This window comes from Gavia stellata, chromosome 15 (genome assembly GCF_030936135.1).
Source record: "Gavia stellata isolate bGavSte3 chromosome 15, bGavSte3.hap2, whole genome shotgun sequence".
Taxonomy (NCBI): Eukaryota; Metazoa; Chordata; class Aves; order Gaviiformes; family Gaviidae; genus Gavia; species Gavia stellata.
Genome location: NC_082608.1, coordinates 4,331,164 through 4,350,398, shown reverse-complemented (window position 1 = coordinate 4,350,398; position 19,235 = coordinate 4,331,164). Strand labels below are relative to the sequence as shown.

Sequence of the window (19,235 nt, the reverse complement as noted above, 5' to 3'; positions counted from 1 at the left end):
ACTCTGTAATCAGATGATCAGCTGCTTTCTTGAGAAATCTTAATTGTCCTGATGATTATTTATTTCTTCAGCCTAGCAACAGGTTTCAATTTAGAACATGAAACCCCACTAAGAATAAATCCATCATTCTCCCATGGACTGTGCTTACTGACACCCTGCCTAATGTATTCCTCTGGAACCACCAGGAAATCATCAGCTTTTGATAAAATTTTGGAATTAGTGACAGTAGGAAATGCTACAGTGCATTTCTGGAGGGATGACTACTCTGTCAGCAAATTACCCAGGACACCATCTGAAGTCTAATCCTGAAACTGCTGAGTGCTCCTGAATCATTTCAAAAATAACTTTCTGAAAACAGAAAAATCCTTTGATAAAAACAGCATGTTAATACTCACTCACATATCTCTTATCATAGTCAGATCTACCAAGATATGTAGCTTACGGCTCACAAGACATCACGATTCCCTTTTTACTGTTATTACTGAAGTATGTCCTCAAAAGAGGCATTTGCCATCTCAGACTGTGTGGTTTCTGCCATACAGTTCCTATTAATGCATGAAAGTAGGCATTTAAAAATCAAATCTGGCATCTTACTCATAAAGTAGATGGTTTAAAATTTTCAATATGAAGTGGCTCTAACCTGAAACAAACACGGTAACTACAGAGGAGCTTTTTATGACTCAGGAGAGAGAAATTAATGTATATATCAAATAAATATCTTACCTAATAAGGAAGTTATATGCAACAATGAAATTAATTTTATCCACAAATAAAGGCTGTAGTTGTTATAACTGTGTTCATTTTCTGTAGCTAATCCAGAGGTAGCATCTTTGTACATAGACAAAATATCATGTAGAATGAGTATTAAGGTACGACAAGGGAGATCTAGGTTACTCTTTCAGCCCTTCCATAAAGTTGGTAGATGGCCTTATGTTCCCTTTGGGGGGGTGGGCGGGGGAAGTCCTCTTTCTCTTTGTTTTGTATTGCTTCTTTCCTTAATTTTTAACTTCCAGGAATCTATTCAGAAGTCACTAATTATTGTCAGAGGTAATCTCTTCGGAGTATGGAGTGTCAAGGAATGTTTATGCACTGAACATTAACAGCAGTCAAACCGTCAATCTGTCAATGTCAAAATACATCAGTTCAAATGTTTCAGAGTCTGTCTCCCTGATTTTAAGTTTATCTAGTCTGAGAATGGAAAACACATCATACCATGTCTTTTCAAATTCAGCAAGAGTGTAGGATCACAGAGTAATCTGGGCTGTAACAGACCTCAGGAAGTCACCTAGCCCAACCTCTGGCTCAAAGCAGGGGCCTGCCAGCAGCAGAATTTCCCCACTGTCAGGATTTAGCACCACTGCATTCCTAGCCTGAAAAAGCAGCACCTCTGTGGCACACTGAGAACAGGATGATCCCATGGAGCTTAAAGAGAAATATAAGGAGATAAGAAACATTTTACCCCAAATTTAGTCGTAATATGATAGGACTTCTACTCTCACAAAGAAGTGTCACCAGCGTTTATTTTGCTTTGCTTGCCTGAAAGAGGGCACTTCAGCTAGGATCTCATAAACTGCTGCTGATCTCATCTGCTAATGGAAGAGAATGCCTTTCACTGAACGGTCAGAAACTCAATGTATGGGTTCACCCAGCACCCATAAATCCAATATTCCATTATGTATGATGTTTCCTAATTGAACATAACTTGCTTAACTGCTCACCAGCTGAAGTAGTACCAGCGAAGCAGTTTACCAGCAAAACTGCAATAAAAGGTGAGAAACAACACTTCACTGCAGCTCTGTATGGTTTCTGTTGCTTTGCTGATTTTTTTGAGGATATGTATTTAGAAGGTGACATCCACCTACTCTCACTGCCAGCAAAGGTAAGAAACAAAATACAGTGAGATTTTCAAACTGCACAGACCTCACAGCTCATTCAAAAGTTTCCTCATCCATTTCTGATTCAACATTCATTAGGGCACACTGAGAATTGAGCATTCATTAGATTTCAGTGAGTGCAACAGGAATGTGCCAGGACACATTTGGCTTTAAATGGCTTCACTGCAGTACCCTTCTAAATGAATGCTACTAAGGCATCGTAAATTACATTAAAATTCTTATGAAAATGACATGGTTCTTAGGGTTTAAGATTTACAGCAGCCCTTGACCTACTGCAGAGCACAGAGATAACTGCAGAATCTTGTGACACAACACCTAATATTTTTACTTGCTTAATTAAGGAGAAGTTAAGAGTAACTTGGCACATCTAGTGAAGGCTTTCTTAGCCTTTGTTCTCCTACAGTTTCACGTGGCTGGACACAAATACGAGCTGTCATCACAAACAAAGCAGGAGAGTCATTCCCCACAACCAAGTGTAGGGCTGTGGAAAAACTGGATCATATTTTCAGAACTGCCGTTTATTAAGGCAACTCTTAGAAATGACTGTGGTTTTTTGCTGATGGGGCAAAGCTAAAAAAGAAGATGTCATTTCAAAGTCAAAGCATTAGGGGAAAGTTTTTCACTGTAACTCAAGTGCCGTTGGAATCATACATGAAAGGACGAGAGGGCATAAGCGCAAAGCTACTTGTTTACAAAGAAAGCTCCATTCATGTATGACGTTCCCATAACTCCTCTTTCTCTCTTGAGCGGTGAGTGCTGCTCCCCGTTCACCCAGTGGCCGTGCTTACGGCTGCTATGTTGGGTTGTCACTGGGACTGTATGGGCAGCAAAAGCTTCTGCTAATGCTTTCTCTCTGAACCCCTCAGCCCACCCTTTGAAAACCTTGCCTTTATATAAGACTATTCAGTTCACGGATGATGGGGTGCAGTTAGCAGAATAGCTAACATATTAGCATAACTCAAAGAACTGTCAATATTAACTATTTACAATCAAATAGCAAAATATTACGAGTAAATACCAAACAACAGCAAAGTGTTTCCTTTACATTAACAGCCCTATTTGGCAACAAGAGTCATATCCAGAAAACTTCCATTTACCATGCAGCGGAAAGCCGTGACAACCTTTATGCTGACACACATCTCAGAGGAACCGTGATGGCTGGATTCATATTTAATAGAAACTGTAGACACTTGGCTGGCCAGAACACAGTTTGCATTCATGCAGAATTGCCAGCCTCCCGTCTTAAACAGTTATGAGCCAAGCCCCTAGATTAGGGGTATTGAGCTAAAAAAAATATTCTGCTTGTAACAACATCTCAAAGCTGGCAATATTATGAATGACATAATAAAAAGACTGTCCATAACAATGGCCATATTTACAACAGGATTTCAGACTAAGGCAGCTGCACCAGCAGACCAAACACCTCGCACAGGCAAACCCTGACTTCTGAACAACTCCCCTGGCATCAATTATTGAGGCTAATTTCTATTTGCTGAATCTGCCTGATTATCTCTTACCCCATGAACAGTCAAAGGTGATACACCGTGCCTGTTGGTGGCAAAGCCTCAAGCTGGTTTTAAACAACCCAAACAAGCCACAAGAATCTTATTCAGAGCGCTCTGCATGCACGTTCTGCAGAGACCAGGGAGGGAGCGACGCTCACGCCAAGCACGGGTGAGCCCTGTGTACACAGACCTACCGTTCGTGGAGCCTAAGCAGGAGAGGGACCAGGAGCCGCGCTTGGCTGCGCTGGCCCGCGCAGGGTCTGCCTCAAAATCCGTGATCAAAATGTTCACTGTAAGGGACTGTGTAGGAGTGTAACCACATATGACTAAAGCAGATTATTATGTCTGCAGCAAGAAAATAGGCTAAAAAATAATAAAAATACTTAGCCAGGAAAATAATGTTTAGGAATTTATTTATTTTTCTATTTAACATATATGTGGGAGACTTCAAGAAAGATTAAGTCAGATTTTGCTTTTTTCTGCTCTCTGGAATAACTGAATGCTTTCATATATGCAGATGAGGAGAAAATGTGGCCTCTTTCGGCAGTAATAAGTATCTGCCTGTTGCTACCTTAAAATCACAGCAATCACATCTGGTAACTGCCCTTTTCTCATGTTTCCACTAGTTTTCAGACTTCCTCTTGTGGTAGCTTGAGACTGCGCATCTGGATGTTTTAAACATACAAAGGAATTGCTAGAGCAAGCAAAAGAGAAAACGGTGCCGAGAGTTAAGATGGGCAGATAAGCAACTGGTGCACTGTGCAGCTAAAGTAACGGACAGGCAGTCGGGGAAAATCTTTTTCCAAAGAGGCGAGCACGAGTTTAGGCAGAATGAAGACTCACATTGTCTGTGGCTTTGTTTTTAAAGTACTATTAATCCAAGTCTATCTTTTTAACAAAATTTTAGCTGCACCGTCACCAATCATTAAGTTTCCTGGAGACAGCACTCCCAAAACAGACAAAGAACTAGCAGTGGTAAGTGTTGGTTTCATCTTTGCTTCAGATTTATATTGTTGTTTCATAAGCAGATGTTTCTTTCTTGTTTCAGCTGAGGCTAAGGAATGACTGTAGCATTCTCTCCCTAGAGTCTCTGGAAGCGCTAGCTAGCTAGCAAAGGTATCAGCTTTCAAAAGTTAAAACTAGAGCCAAGTAATGTTTCCTCTCTTAAAATTTTTAAAGCCAGCAAAGAAAGTATTTTTTTTTTCCCCTGTCTGAGCATACAAAATAATTTCATTAAATCATCGCAACTATAATCAAAAGATTGCAATGGTAAGAGGGGAGAAGGGTAAATAAGAGACAACTAATTTTTTTCACTTAAATCAAGTAGAAGTGAGGGCTGTCGAGACTTACTTAGTGCATGTATCACAGTTTTCAGAAGTTTGTTTTCCCGATTGTTTACCATGCATTGCATAAACACAGCTTTAAGTGACAATTACAATCGAAAGCTGGCTCGAGTTTCAGAAGCCATTGTGATTAGTTTTAACTTTGAAAAAAAAATCTCATCAGAGGTTTAAAGAAATTTTTTTTTCCAAATTCAATCTGGAACAAAATAAGGAGTTTGGAATTCTGTGACATTAGCAAATTACAGCTATAACTCTACAGCATTTTATTCTAACCTTATTTTAGCCCTGTGGACCTTCATAAAAATGACATTATGGGGAAGTCCATTTAAGGGGATATTGAGATGGATTATCCTTATTTTAGCATGTAAATTATAGACATTTCTCTTCTTCAGCAGTAAGTCCATTTTAAGGAAGATTGAGATAAATTATTCTTCTTTTAGGACACAGAGGTTTGAAAGTTGGTCACTTTTCTTTAGGAGTTGGTGTGCATCTTGGGAAAGCTTGCCAGGTTAAAGAAGGTCTGGGGGAGGGTAGAGAGAGAATTTCCAGATGAGAGCTGTGGTGGAAAGTTTAGGAAAAACAGACAAACTGACCCAAAAAGGGCACTCAGCCTTTAACAAAACAAATTCACCCGACGTTTTGCCTTAGCAGCACAGCAGCCAGGGGATGGGGGGCAGTGCATGTGGGAGAGGAGAGTGGGGTCCCACATGTCTGATAGTAATTTAACCACTCTTAAATAGTCTATTTTCTTAGACACAGTCAGGCTTTTATTCAATAACAGCAATCCACATCTCCCCTCATCTCTGTTTCTTTCGAACAACCAATTTATTATGTGTACTCAGAGGAAAATTACAAGCTGGTTTAACACTGCAGTTCTTCTTTGTCTTTCTTGTAGTATTCTTGGGTAATGCTAACTGGCTGCCTTTCCCTCACACCCTCCATCGGAACAGCCCCAACACTCAGCATCAGAACACAAATTGCTATGTTGCAGCTGGACCCTGTTTCATTAATGGGCTGGATCAAAATTCCAGATCACCACAGCTCCCTGCTGACTCTGGGGAAACTGAATTTCGCAGCCTAGGCCAAGATGTGGTTTACACAGACACTACATTTTCTTCAAGATTCTCTTCTCATAGAACAGCTGGTTATGTTCGTTTCTCATCTTCAGTAAAAGCTCCATTTTAGGAAAAACTGAGAGGGGTTAGCTTTTTATCTAGAATCCGAGCAAGTAAAATTCTTTACCATGCCTCATTTTATATTTTTGGTTGTATATCTTACTCCCAAACCTAAAATGGCAAGAGCAGCATCCTGCTTCTTCAGTAAACTTCAGTTCTGATGTACAGTCTAGATTATATGGTACCTCACTGGGAGATGCAAACAGAAGCATAAGAAAATCTATTAAGCTACATTAAAATGAAAATTGGGATAAGAACAGATCCTCCAAACTGGCCTGTTTGCTTATGTTCTTAATGCATTTCACATCATTTCCACCAGGCCCCATTAATGATGAGTAGACAGAAGCTTAGTGGTAGCAAAGGTGAAACCATTCTGTGTCCATTATTTGCCAGTGCCACAGTCTCCACTGGAGAAATACCACATCAGAAGTTATAAAAATCACAAAAACGAGACACAGTCTGTGCTTAGTCAGTAGGTGGATGGAGGACCTTCTGAAGGAAATGCTGTAACTTCTTAATTAAATCCTTCTTCTGAGTAAGCTCTGAACCATTTCCTATGCGGGGTAGATGAGGTACGCCTGGACTTAATGAGGTGGTGGTGAAATCCAGGCTTGACCAACTGCAGTCATCAAATATCCTTTGCTATATTTTGCTGATGAAGTGGTCTTATCCCTAGTCTGCTGGGTGAACTTCACCCAATTAATCAGATACATAAAGTAAGGTTTCCCTTGGGAATACTTCCTGGCACAAGAACCTAAATGTGCCTTAACATTAAAAACTTAAATTTTGTCAGGCTTCTTGTAATCCTCAGTTAGAAATAATTCCCTCTGATATTTCTGATACATTTTTGGCAAATAGACCTTTACCTTATTTAGGCTGTTCTCCTGCCTTGGATTTGTAGTTAGTATTTTGGATACAATACCTGAAGGATGCTTCTTCCTCTGCTACAGACCGTTTTACTGGGAAGATCAGTAACTTGCAATCTTCCCATCTAACAGCATCATTGGCAAGGGCATCTCTCAGCTCTGTGCCATGCTAAGCACCAGTTTGGGTGGCCTACACATCAGTGTGGGAACACCTGCCATTTGACATGGCTGTAGGTTTTCTTCTAGAGCTAGGCATAAAATATTGCAAACCCAGACTTGAGTGTGGAGTTCCTGAAATCTCTGTGCAAGAGAACCGTAAGATTGACTTCACTGGATAAAGCCTACAACTCCAGATAGTTTAGTCAAGCTGTTTAGAACCTGTGAATTAAAATAATTAGATAATGATAGGTTATTATCATTATAGAAGTACCCAAACTAACATCTTCATCATAATCCATTTATCTTCTTCTCAATGAGGATATAAATTCAACAATCTAAAGCTGTACATAATCTAAACAGCGTGACTGAGCCTCTCTGTGCAACAGTCGAAGCTAAGGCAACAGCTTGAGCCACAGATTTTCTCAAATTCTGTCTGGATCCAAACACTGAATCCCAAACCTCTCGCTAGCCAGCAGTCTGTTGTGTGGCCATGTTTGTTAGTCTCCAGTCAGGAGCAGAGCTGATAAAGGATTTTATACAGGTGCTGAAGATGTAACTGGAAGTTTTCTCATTTGCTTCTTGTCCCTCTTTCTCATTTGAATGACTACGTTTTTATGGCAGGTTTCACCACGTGCTAGGGACTGCCGGGCATTCTCTCAGGGTTGGTCCCTATCCCAAGAAGCTCACAGTTATTCTGCCAGTCAACACTGAACTTAAGGGGAAAAAAAATTCTAAATACTAAACTGTTTGTGTGAGCTCACTTGCGTATTGCACAGAAGGTGGGGACCGTGTATGGATATTCAGGACCACAGCTGTTTATCTACAATTTAGTTTGACACAAATATGCAACTTATCAACACACATCTGAAAGACATGGCTGCTTAACTGAAACAATTGCCAGGGAAGAGACTAACCCATTGCTCCTCTGGGATTAGAGGCAGCAGCAAACAACAGACAGACTTTCTTTAAATTTTTTTTTTTAACTGCACTACACCTGCTAATTAGGTCATACTGATCAAAACGGAAAGTGGAGGAGACTTGGATGGGTATTATTTTAGATAAGAGATGAAAATAATGGGATCTGTGCTGCCTGTTTTCTAAGGAGAGATAATTTTGTGATCTGCCACCATGGCTGTATCAGAAAGACCAGTCTGGCCATAATCTGCTGACATGTTTGATGGAGTTTTAAGTATGCAGATGATTGGCTGCAGTGTCCAGGCAACTGAGATGTTACCAAAGATGACCTTCCTCAGGTCTTTGCAATGTTTGACTCGAAAGCAAACACATACAACATTCAAATAACTCTATATGGTTTGAATAAACAATGGTTTTTTTCTTTTCAATTAATGTGGTCTCCTTTGTGTGGTTGCTTTGATACCTTGACAAGTTTCTCAATAATCCATAGAGTCTTCCAAGAAAAAAATACACAAAAGCTGAAACTGTAAGCAGATTTATAGATCATAAAGAAGCCAAAAAAGATAAACCCATTTTTACTTTGTAGTTCTACATTAAAGCTCTATGCGCTGCTTAATAATAAAGCAATTCATTAAGTAAAGGTGATAGCTAATAATGGAGATGATTGCTTAATTAGCAATGTTGTGTGATCAAGGATGGTTTGTGTCAATTAAGGAGATTCTGCTGGTCTCTGAGTTACTAATAATAGTAATTTTGAAAAGAAAACTTGCAAATTACAGATGGAAAGCTAACATGGAACTACAGTATTTATTTGTGATGATTAACTATTTCTTTTACGAATTTTAAAGTCTTTGTTCTGTGCTTTTTTTTCAAGCAATACCTGAATAAATACTATGGGTGTCCAAAAGACAATTGCAATTTATTTGTCCTGAAAGATACTTTGAAGAAAATGCAGAAGTTTTTTGGGCTGCCTGAAACAGGAGATTTGGATCAAAATACTATTGAGACAATGAAGAAACCCCGCTGTGGTAACCCAGATGTAGCCAATTACAACTTCTTTCCAAGAAAGCCAAAATGGGAAAAGAATCACATAACATACAGGTACTGACTGGTGATGTTCGGTTTTGCTCATACATAGCCATAGCGCATTTAAGAACCAATCAAACAAGACACTTAGAAGTGGAGTAGCCGCTTAGTGGGCTAGACAGAATTTCTTGAATTAGAATCTCTTTGTGTTTGGATAACTACCAGATGCTTTAGCAAACACCTCTGAAATTTCAAATTGTAAAATTTAGGCAATAGTCATCTAAAGATCAACTTCATGGTTCTGGTTGAGACTAAAGAGATTTTGGTTTTATTCTTTGCTCTGCTGCAAGCAGCCTAAGGGAACTGGAGCAGGAGTATCTCACCTGCCCATCTGCTCAGCGGGGACCACAGTACTTATTGACTGCAGAGGTCATGTAGGAGGACAAACTCCTCTGCATTCAGCAGTCATAAAAATGGAGATCATCAAATAGATTTTAAAAGAAAACAACTGTATTTCAGATATATACAGACATGATTTAAAGCAAACTTACTGCAATAGGTTTGGCATGTTTTAATTTCTTACTCTTACTCTGAAGAGCTAGGGACCAATATAGCTCTCACTGAAGTCAGTAATAAAAAAAACTCATTACCTTAGGTGGTCCAGGAACAAACTTTTAGCACCAATGAGAACAAACAGCAGATTTGTCTTAGCTGCTTGACGTGGTCTGCTGCTTCCTCACAAGTTACAACTCAAAGCATCCCTCATTCTGCGACTAGCTTAATAAACACTGAAAAAACCCATGGCAGCTCTCGCAGCCCCTTCTTGCTGCTGTGCTTCCTTTGATTCTTCCTCATTCTCCTTAGGCACAAAGTAGTCTCCCTCACTATGCACAGCCCCAGCAGCAAAGAATTGGAAACTTGTCTTTACATGGAGGTTAGCTGGCTATAACATAAGGCACTAAGAAGTCCAATGAAAATATATGAAGAAGCAGCATGCAATGCACTTAAGAGTTTGTCCCTTTCTCACGTCAGGCCTATGGCTCTGTCTCACGTGCTTTTACCTCCTATTTCCCCATGTATCCTATTGCCAATGTAACCACCACACTGGTAGAAGATTAGCGTTCAGCTGGGATGAAACAATGTACACCTAACTACAAAGGTGAGGGAGAAGGGCCGTTTTTCTGTTATTATTAAAGAGCCAAACAATCCACACTTGAAACTTTCAGGTGTTATTGAGCTCTTTTTCTGGCAAATAAATCTTATATATCAAGATGTGTTTGTACGTTCATGTCTAAAGTGACAGTACGACTTGCAAGCTAAGTAGTCGACAAAAACGTAAATCTCAAATCTAATGGAGCAGAAGAACATAAGGTGATGTCTTGCCATCACCTCAGCGCTGATGCAAAACCCTGAATATTTTGTGCAAGGCCCACTGCCTTGCAGGCTTTACAGCCTCTGGCTATATAATTTTCTTCAGGCTGCTGCATCAATTCCAAAGTAAAATAAGTAGTAAGCGCCACATCTAAACACATCTCTGAATCAAAGGAAAGTGTCTAGATCTCATGTGGAGCAGTGTTACCTCTTAACTGGTTTCACTACTGAGGCTACTCAGCATTTTGATCAGTAAACAACAAATACTGGGAGGGGATTTATGTGTTACTTAACTCTTCCTCTTACCTCTAAGGATTATAGGCTATACCCCGGATTTGGATCCTGATACAGTAGATGATGCCTTTGCTCGAGCCTTTCAAGTCTGGAGTGATGTCACACCGCTGAGATTTAACCGAATAAATGACGGAGAAGCAGACATTATGATTAATTTTGGCCGATGGGGTATATTTTTCTATTTTTACATCTGTTTTTGGTTTTGTTCCTTTCATTAATCCTTAGTATTGGAATGATCTACCCTCAATAAGTAATACCCATGAGCCTTTCTGGCAAACCTTGTCCTAGTTTGCGCTTGGCTCATACACGCTAAGATCTAATTTCATTAAGATTTTTTTTTTCTTTCTTAGACAAGAGAGAGAGATAAGTATTTATACAATATCCTTCTACTATATTTATCTTTCCAAAAGAGAATCACTAGGGGCAACATTTTATTTTTAAATTTACAAATCAGAAATAGAACTGGGAAATATTGGTACAGAACTTCAGACGATGTGAGCTGGCTTCTCGCCACAGAAGAGAATGGAATGCCATTGTACTGTTTATTTATAGTACTCAGTTTTCCTGTGATAGTGGTGGAGGTCCTAACATATTGGAGCTTAAAAATGGATTTGTGACTTTCAATTTTGACTCCATAGCTGGTCTCTGTTCCTTAGCATAGCAGAATGCAGGCTTTCAATGCATTCTTCGGTCTTGAGGAGTTTAAAAATACGGATCATAAGGTGACTTATAGTTTGAGTCCAGCTGATGATAGGTGACTTGATTAATTTTCGTTGTACATGCCTTCTCAATTAATTCTGGTTTCCCCTGAAAGAATGTTTATAGCTTTTCAGTGTAAACCTGGGGCATTTTAACTTCTTACGGACAGTCACAGAATTTTTAATGCTAATGAAGATACTTGTGCAGCCAGTCAGTTGGGAGGTAGACTTTGGAAGTGAAGTGAACAGTTCAAAGAATAACTGAGCTCTTTGTAAAAGCCTCCATTTCAAGCTGGTTTTCTTTGCTTTAGCTACTGTTGAGTTGACCTCAAAAGCTTCAGAGATTCCGTACAGAACTCAAAACTTCAGATCCTCATCCAGGCTGGCTTGGTTCGCAAAAAAGAAGCCTTACAAAAGCAAAAGTGTTTCTGCTGGTTTTAGTACTTGCTGGTTATAGTCAGCTCAGAAACAGTGGGAGAAGAACTTCTTCCACTTTCATTCATTCTTATCACTTTACTGCATGTCAGATTCACAGGAGCTGGGACATCCACAAGGTTTTTCATTTTTAAGCTTTCTCTTAAGCAAAGGATCTACTTCGAAATATATGGCAGTAAAGCATCTAATATACATCAAAATCTTCTCCTTGACAACTGACACACTAGTCTACTGAAATGAATGAACTGAACTAGTATTAGGAGAGTGACACCAGCATGAAATCAGTGTAACAGAGTAGAGAATTGGGCCTGTGTATTTAGGGCTTCTGTTAAATGGCAAGACATCAGACCAAAAGGCCTGAAATGATGCAACTGGAGATGCTGGCAGCCAGCTTTGATGCACAGGTCAGTGTGGTGGGAAAGCTATGAATACCAGGGTTATGCCCTTGCCAGCCTGCCTTACCCACATGCGGTGTACTTCCAAGAAAAGCCTACAGTGTAATAACAGGAGAGCTACTTAACCTGCTGCTGCCGTCTGAGCTGCCTGAGTCTTGGAGTGGTTGGTGTGGAGGAGGAATAGGCTCATTCGCAGGACTCAGAGCACTGAATAAGAGCTAGATTTCCAGAGGCTCACTACTGAGACTCTCCACTGCTTTGCTTTCCTGCTTAAAGTAGTTAGTATCCTGCACAAAGAAAAGAGCACAGCAGTCTGAGGGGCCACAGAAAAGAGTAGCCTGCAAAAAGAAATCCTTTCCAATCTCTGTGTTGGAAACTGATAGGAATTATCCGAAAATACCTCTCATCTATCGTGGGTTTTTTACAGCTCCTACCAGTCTCCATTGAGAAATAGCAGTGTGTATGCAGTCCTACATCTAATGTACAATATTTCACTGTTCTTCACTGTCTTTGATTCCTTTCCACAATACTTATGAGATATAAAATAACATGCTGTGACAACTGCAGTGCTGACACTTAATGTTCTTTGTAAGAACTGTCGGCTTCTCTTCTGATTCAGTCTTGCCAGCACAACCCATACCAATAAACTCACTCACTAGAGTATTTTGCTGCTGTCTTGGATGGGAAAGTACACATGATAATCATCATTCATGTATAGACTCTGACAGAGTTGAGGTCATTAGAAACTGCCCTTTTTTGTCTGTTTCCTCCTGCAGAACATGGTGATGGCTACCCATTTGATGGCAAAGATGGTCTCCTGGCTCACGCCTTTGCACCGGGGCCAGGAATTGGAGGAGACTCCCATTTTGATGATGATGAACTGTGGACTCTTGGAGAGGGGCAAGGTACCAGACTTTTTAATGTTTCAGAACATACAGCCTGCTGGCTGCTATGTTTTAATGCTGTTTCAGGCACTGCACTGAACGTTTTCATTGATATGTCAATAAATGTTAGAAGATTAAAATTAATTTATACAATTTAAATTGTCTCTACAAAATGTTTACATAATTGCTAAATAAATGTTACCTAGGATTTCCCTTTCTGTTCCTCTACTGCTACCTGTTCAAAAACTGAATTAATAATGGGCCTGATGCTGCACAACCTTCATGAATTGTGAGAAAAGTACAAAGCCACAACTATGATTTTGAATGCTTCAGTTCTCAGGGACCCAAACTACATCATCTTTAAGTTCATTTGTAAGAGGCAGACTGGCCAGTGCTTTTTGGCTGACGTACCCTTTTTAAGATGACTTAAGCTGTGGCTCCAGTTGTTAAAAATGGAACCATCCGCCTGAATAAGGATTTGTATACTCATGGTATCTGTCAAAAACAAATGGAATATAAATCCCTCATGCTGACGACTGAAACAAAATCGACATCAAACAGCAGATTAAGAATATCTCCAAGAATGTTGAACAGGCAATTTGTCATACCCTTTAGAAGAAAACAACGGAAGTCCAGATAATATCACCTCAACTAGACAAACAAGACCAAGCATTAGTAGTTTGGAACCTCTTCTTTCTGCTTGAACTTTGTCACAAACGTATAGTACTAATTATAATTCTTCTACTTAAAGAAGTACTTCTACTTATAATTCTTCTGCTTCAAGAAGGACAGGGGACTGCTGGAGAGGGTACAGCAAAGGGCTACAAAGATGATTAGGGGACTAGAACATCTTTCTTATGAGGAAAGGCTAAAGGACTTGGGTCTTTTTAGTCTGGAGAAGAGAAGACTGAGGGAGGATCTTATCAATGCTTATAAATACTTAAATACTTATAAATACTTAAGGGGTGGGTGCCAGGAGGATGGGGCCAGTCTTTTCTCAGTGGTGGCCAGTGACAGGATGAGAAGTAATGGGCACAAACTTGATCATAGGAAGTTCCATCTAAACATGAGGAGGAACTTCTCTGAGGTTGGCAGAGCACTGGAACAAGCTGTCCAGAGAGGCTGTGGAGTCTCCTTGTCTGGAGATATTAAAAACTCGCCTGGACACATTCCTGTGCAATCTGCTCTAGGTGAACCTGCTCCGGCGGGGGGGTTGGACGAGATGATCTCCAGAGGCCCCTTCCAACCCCTATCGTTCTGTGATTCTATGATACTGTAAAATAATTTGGGAAACTTAGAATAAGAATGCAAACTCATGTTTGCCTTTCATTTCAAATTCTAGTTTTCTCAGCTGTCCTCCCATTGAAAAAAAAAATTGAATTTTAATACGAAAATAGCCAACCTCCTTCTGTTTGGCTTTCTTTTAACTTAGCAGAAGCATTGACTGGTAGCTGTACTAACTGGACTGAATTCCTGCCTCAGACTAACAATGAACAGGAGGAAACTGTTTTCCATATTAGTGGAAATACTGCACAAGCATCCAGTTCGTTACTGCCATTAAAAGAAATGCTATGCATAAGTGAATTATCTATACATTAACATATATTACAGCACTGGTACTGTAGTCTTAGGACTACATGTGACAAACTGAAATAAAACCCAGGATCTGGGTGTGTCTGCATTACCACCCTATCCCCCAGTGCCGCAGCAGAACTCACTTAAGTCGAATTGAAATACCAAAGTGGTTTATGAGGCACAAGGCATGTTCAGCTCATGCTCAACTGCTGCCTGGAACCTTTCAAACTATACTGAACATTTTAGACCATATAACCAAAGAAACTAAATTACTAAATGTATTAACAGCATGTTTATACACTTGCATTGCCATAGTAACAACAACATATATATTTTTCTGGGCTGATTTTAAGGACTGTTCATTCTAACACTTCACCATGAGTAATATCCATGTAATTCTTTCAAAATTACCAGTTATTATTTCAGCTATGATCGTCTTGCCAATAGAGAGACCAACAGCATATTGAATTTCAAAGTGGAAATTCAGGCTGCGTTTCTATACAAATGTCCTCCAGGAAAAGATGTCCAGAAACTGTATTTTTTGTATCAGTTGGTGGCTAACTTCACTACTGCATTTGTTCTCTTTATAGTGGTTAGAGTGAAGTATGGAAATGCAGATGGTGAATACTGTAAATTTCCCTTCTGGTTCAATGGCAAGGAATACAACAGCTGCACAGACGCAGGACGCAGTGACGGATTCCTCTGGTGTTCCACAACCAAAGACTTTGATGCAGACGGCAAATACGGCTTTTGTCCCCATGAGTGTAAGCAGATCATTGTTTCTACTGGTTTTTTTGCTGGTAGACTGTGTAGACTGTTCCCTGCTTATTTTGCCTATCCACTTCTCCTTGTACTTTTTCTACTTCCTTTCTGGCAGATTTAGATTTACTGCTCTTTAATATCTCCTCAGTATCTAAGCAAACAAAACTCCCTAAAGGTTCCCTTGGTGTAGGAGAGTTTGTAACTGATGATGACCCAGGCCGGGGCATTTCTCTAAAAACAAGGACATATTGAAGATTTGTCTGAAGCCACGTTGGCCCTATACGTACATCAAAGACACTACTGGTTCAGTTTCATGATCCAGGAAAGACAACCATCTTTTAGAGTAAGGATAGGGCCAAATTTGGAGATGCAGCTAAATGACAGAAATCTCTCCCTAAATTGCAGGCCATTCCACTAACAATTGCAATTTTGCATCTCCTTCAAGAGCAGTAACTGACAAAAACTAGCAGTTAAGGATGAAACCCATTAAGCCAAACCTCTATAACTTCGCATACCAATTTTACCAACTAATGGCCCAGGTCCTCTGAGTCTGGGAGCCCTTTTAGCACAACATGACACTATTATTGTTACAAATCACCCTTCAAATGACCGCATACTGCTTTTCAAAATAAAAAATGATTGCATTTCAAGTGAGTATCTATGCTGGTACAAAGTTATTTATATGTTGGTACATTGCAAATTGCTAGCCAGGACAGCACTCACATTTTTAGAATTTAGGGTTTTATTTTTAACTCATGAAGCAGTTCCAACAACTCACTTTAGGTGCAGAAATGACACCATATTTCAGAAATCATAACTCTCTATCAGTATCTGTACAAAACTGTTAGATGGTCCAGGCAAGCTAAGATCGTACTTCATTTCTAAGTTTTTGGAATGTGAACAGAATCCTCTGTTTCACAAGCAATTTATTTCATATTTGGAAACACCCATTTACAGATTGGACAACGTGTACAATGCTTTCATGTAGCCACAACTTTTTCAAAATATATACAATATGATTATTATCTTTCAAATGAGATGAAGACAATATGTTTCCTGTTAAACATTGTGAACACGTATTTATATGCTTGAAAATATTGATGAGTCTACTGGATATAATATTTCGGACAATTTATTATTATATGAGTGTTGATTTGATCTCCTGTATATCACACAGCAGGAAACCTTTAGAGAAGCAATTAAGTATAATTGGCTGTAGCCTACTGTGCTAATTTATCAGCAGTGAGAAGAGTAGAGAAGGTAAGGGGCTTTTAGCCACTTGTTCCATCTCCTGTTTGCCAGCTCCAGAGCTGGCACCTATATTCATGGACATTCCCAGTACTGCAGTCTCCCACATTAACTTTTTTCCCTTTGTACATAACTGATTGCTATAAGCTTTTGGCAGCAGGAGCATTTCATCACTCTCGTTAGCTTGTGTCCTGAGCAATAGACCCACAGGGTCACTAAAACTCCTGCCTGCTACTGCTGTGTTGTAACAAATAATATGAGAGTTATGAAAGAGAATGAAACACAAAACAATGGAGCTTTTGTTGGACATACGCTAATCCTGCTTGGAACAATAGCACTAAACTTATTTGTAATATTAGGGGAACATGCAGTCAGTACAAGGAAAGAGAAAGCAGATTACTGAAAGAAAATTAGTGATGCTTATGACGCAAAGCTAACAAAACAAGAGACGTTCAGGGTTTTGCCAGACCAAGAATGCACAAGCACAGCCTGACATGTCCCAAGCAAGCCTCAACAAGTACTGTAAAAGCACACGTATGTGCATTAATATGTATGTGTCAGTTAAGTACACATAATTTTTCGAAAGACCACACATATGTGTACGTAGAAAAAGTTCAGATACGCTGTCTTCAAAACTTTGCTGGTATCCTATTGTAGCCAAACACAAAATGGATTCCTGCTTGACAAATTTTGGGGACCATATTGTTTCCAATATAAGATTACAAATTTTCTGCATCAGGATGGTAGGGGTCTGCAAAGATAATCTGTTGTAGAACATATCAGTCTTCTAGCCCTAATGTGATAAAAAAATATTATTTAATTTCCAAAACCCTAATTGCCCATTATAAATCACATCTAGAGCTGGGATCTACCATGATGACAACTATTTATACGACTATAGGGGATGAACAAGCAGAAGTGTCAAGTTTAACAGACTTCAGTTAATCAAAAAAAGTTATTGTTAAGTTACCTGACTTTCAGAACTAGCTTCTTTAGCCTAACATTTGCTTCAGTGGATTATATGTGTGCACATACCCACACAATCATTTTTTCCTAAAATTTTGTCATCTCCTTCATTCCCCACCTTTCCCCAAATCTCCTCTCCCTCAGGTTAATCCTTCCAGCCGGAAAAGAGCAAAATTGGGCCTATTTCTTTAAAATACCCAAAATGCTCAGATATAGGTGGAACAAAGCCTGGATTATAGGTAGCTGGACAAACAGAGATCCACATACTCTGACTGATACCTTTGTAAAATCCCAAAGTCATACAAGACCGAAAATATAAGCAGTGAAGCACTCTCAGGGAAAGCTGGTTCTGGAAGTTGATGTTCCTGGAAATGCTTGTGTCAAGGTTTCTGAAACGGAACAGAAGGGTTTCAGCCTTTTGTTTCTGATGTAATTGTTTCGCAAGATCCTTCAACAGTTGTACACAGATGTTTCTTATTAAATTCAGAGCGGCATTGTTCACTCATTATTCCAAGACACCATTTGCTAAAACCCAGCTAGTAAATTCAGATAGGGGAGGATTTACATCATAGAGTCTGTGTTGGGGGCAACATTCCTACTTGTCAGTGTTTGTTTCTCCCCCATTTAATTCACCGAAGTTAGTTTCAATTCTTCTCGTTATAGAGCCACGCTGCGTATTTGGAAACGTTTTTAAAGCTATGGTACTATACCAGGCTTTTCTAAAGTTAATCCCAGATCTGTACCCTAATTTTGTAGACAAGATTCAACTATCATTTGCCAAAGCAGAAGAAGGGAAAGCAGAAAGTTATCTACCTACTACACAAATCTTACGCAGGTGTGCTGAACCTCTCCTTTGTCATATGGAATCAAGGGATCTTGAATCTCTCTCTTCACCAAACTCCACTGACACTGCAAGAAGCGTCAGTGGCTCCTTTGGTCCTCCGATATCTAACGTTACTGATACCTGTACTCTGCCTGTACTGGTGCCTCACACCAGTCACAGTTTTCATAGGCTGCTGCTCGACTGCTTTCCCAGGCAGAACTCTCATGTAGCTGCAGCTACCTCCACCTTGGACCTGTGCCACAGGGTTTTTAGCAGCCTTCCAGCCTGAGGTTTCCTTACATCACAACTAGCTGATTTTTCTGGGAAGAGCTAACAGTGCAGTGCAGCTCACAGATTAGTAATGTCCAGTCTGAATCTGCTCTCACATCAGCACGTCTCCACTGATTTTTAAAATGCTGAGCTTACCATGATGCAGAACAAGACTCAGGCCCTTTAAGACCCCCTTACAAGTAAATAAAGCTTTTGTTGTGTTTTGGGGGAAACTGACCTGGTCTCTAACTTTCATTTACATTAAAGCAAAGAATTTTCTAGTTAAGGTGGGGGAGGATTTGAAAACTTAATAAACCGTTGTTACCATCACATGATGTTACCTCAAGCAAAATGAAAAACTGCATTCTGACTGTGACTCAGAAAGACTCCATGCAAAGCAGTAAGAGATTGACTTTCCATAAGGTTTTTGCAACTTAGCCACATTTAAACCAATAAAAAAAGGCTACTAAAATACAGAGTTTGCCAGATCTAGAGCTGGAAGCAGCTCATATGGTAAATGACTCATCTAAACAACTCAGTTTAATTTTGCCTTCCAATTCTATCATTTCTTTATTAAAAAATAAAGTCTTTCTCCAATCATGATAGCCACAGTCCTAGGTAATGCACGTT

At 39.6% G+C, this 19,235-nt stretch overlaps 1 protein-coding gene across 2 annotated transcripts in view; it reads left to right on the top strand.

Annotated features, from left to right (window-relative positions):
- The first annotated feature begins 4,065 nt into the window (after positions 1-4,065).
- The window catches only part of MMP2 (matrix metallopeptidase 2), a 34,715-nt gene continuing 19,545 nt past the window's right edge, over positions 4,066-19,235 (top strand). For both annotated transcript variants that reach the window (XM_009807737.2, XM_009807736.2), the window contains exons 1-5: positions 4,066-4,375; positions 8,733-8,959; positions 10,569-10,717; positions 12,854-12,982; positions 15,127-15,300. In XM_009807737.2, coding sequence (XP_009806039.2) covers positions 4,232-4,375; positions 8,733-8,959; positions 10,569-10,717; positions 12,854-12,982; positions 15,127-15,300 — 823 coding nt within the window. In that variant the 5' untranslated portion in view covers positions 4,066-4,231. The remainder of the gene's footprint in view (positions 4,376-8,732; positions 8,960-10,568; positions 10,718-12,853; positions 12,983-15,126; positions 15,301-19,235) is intronic.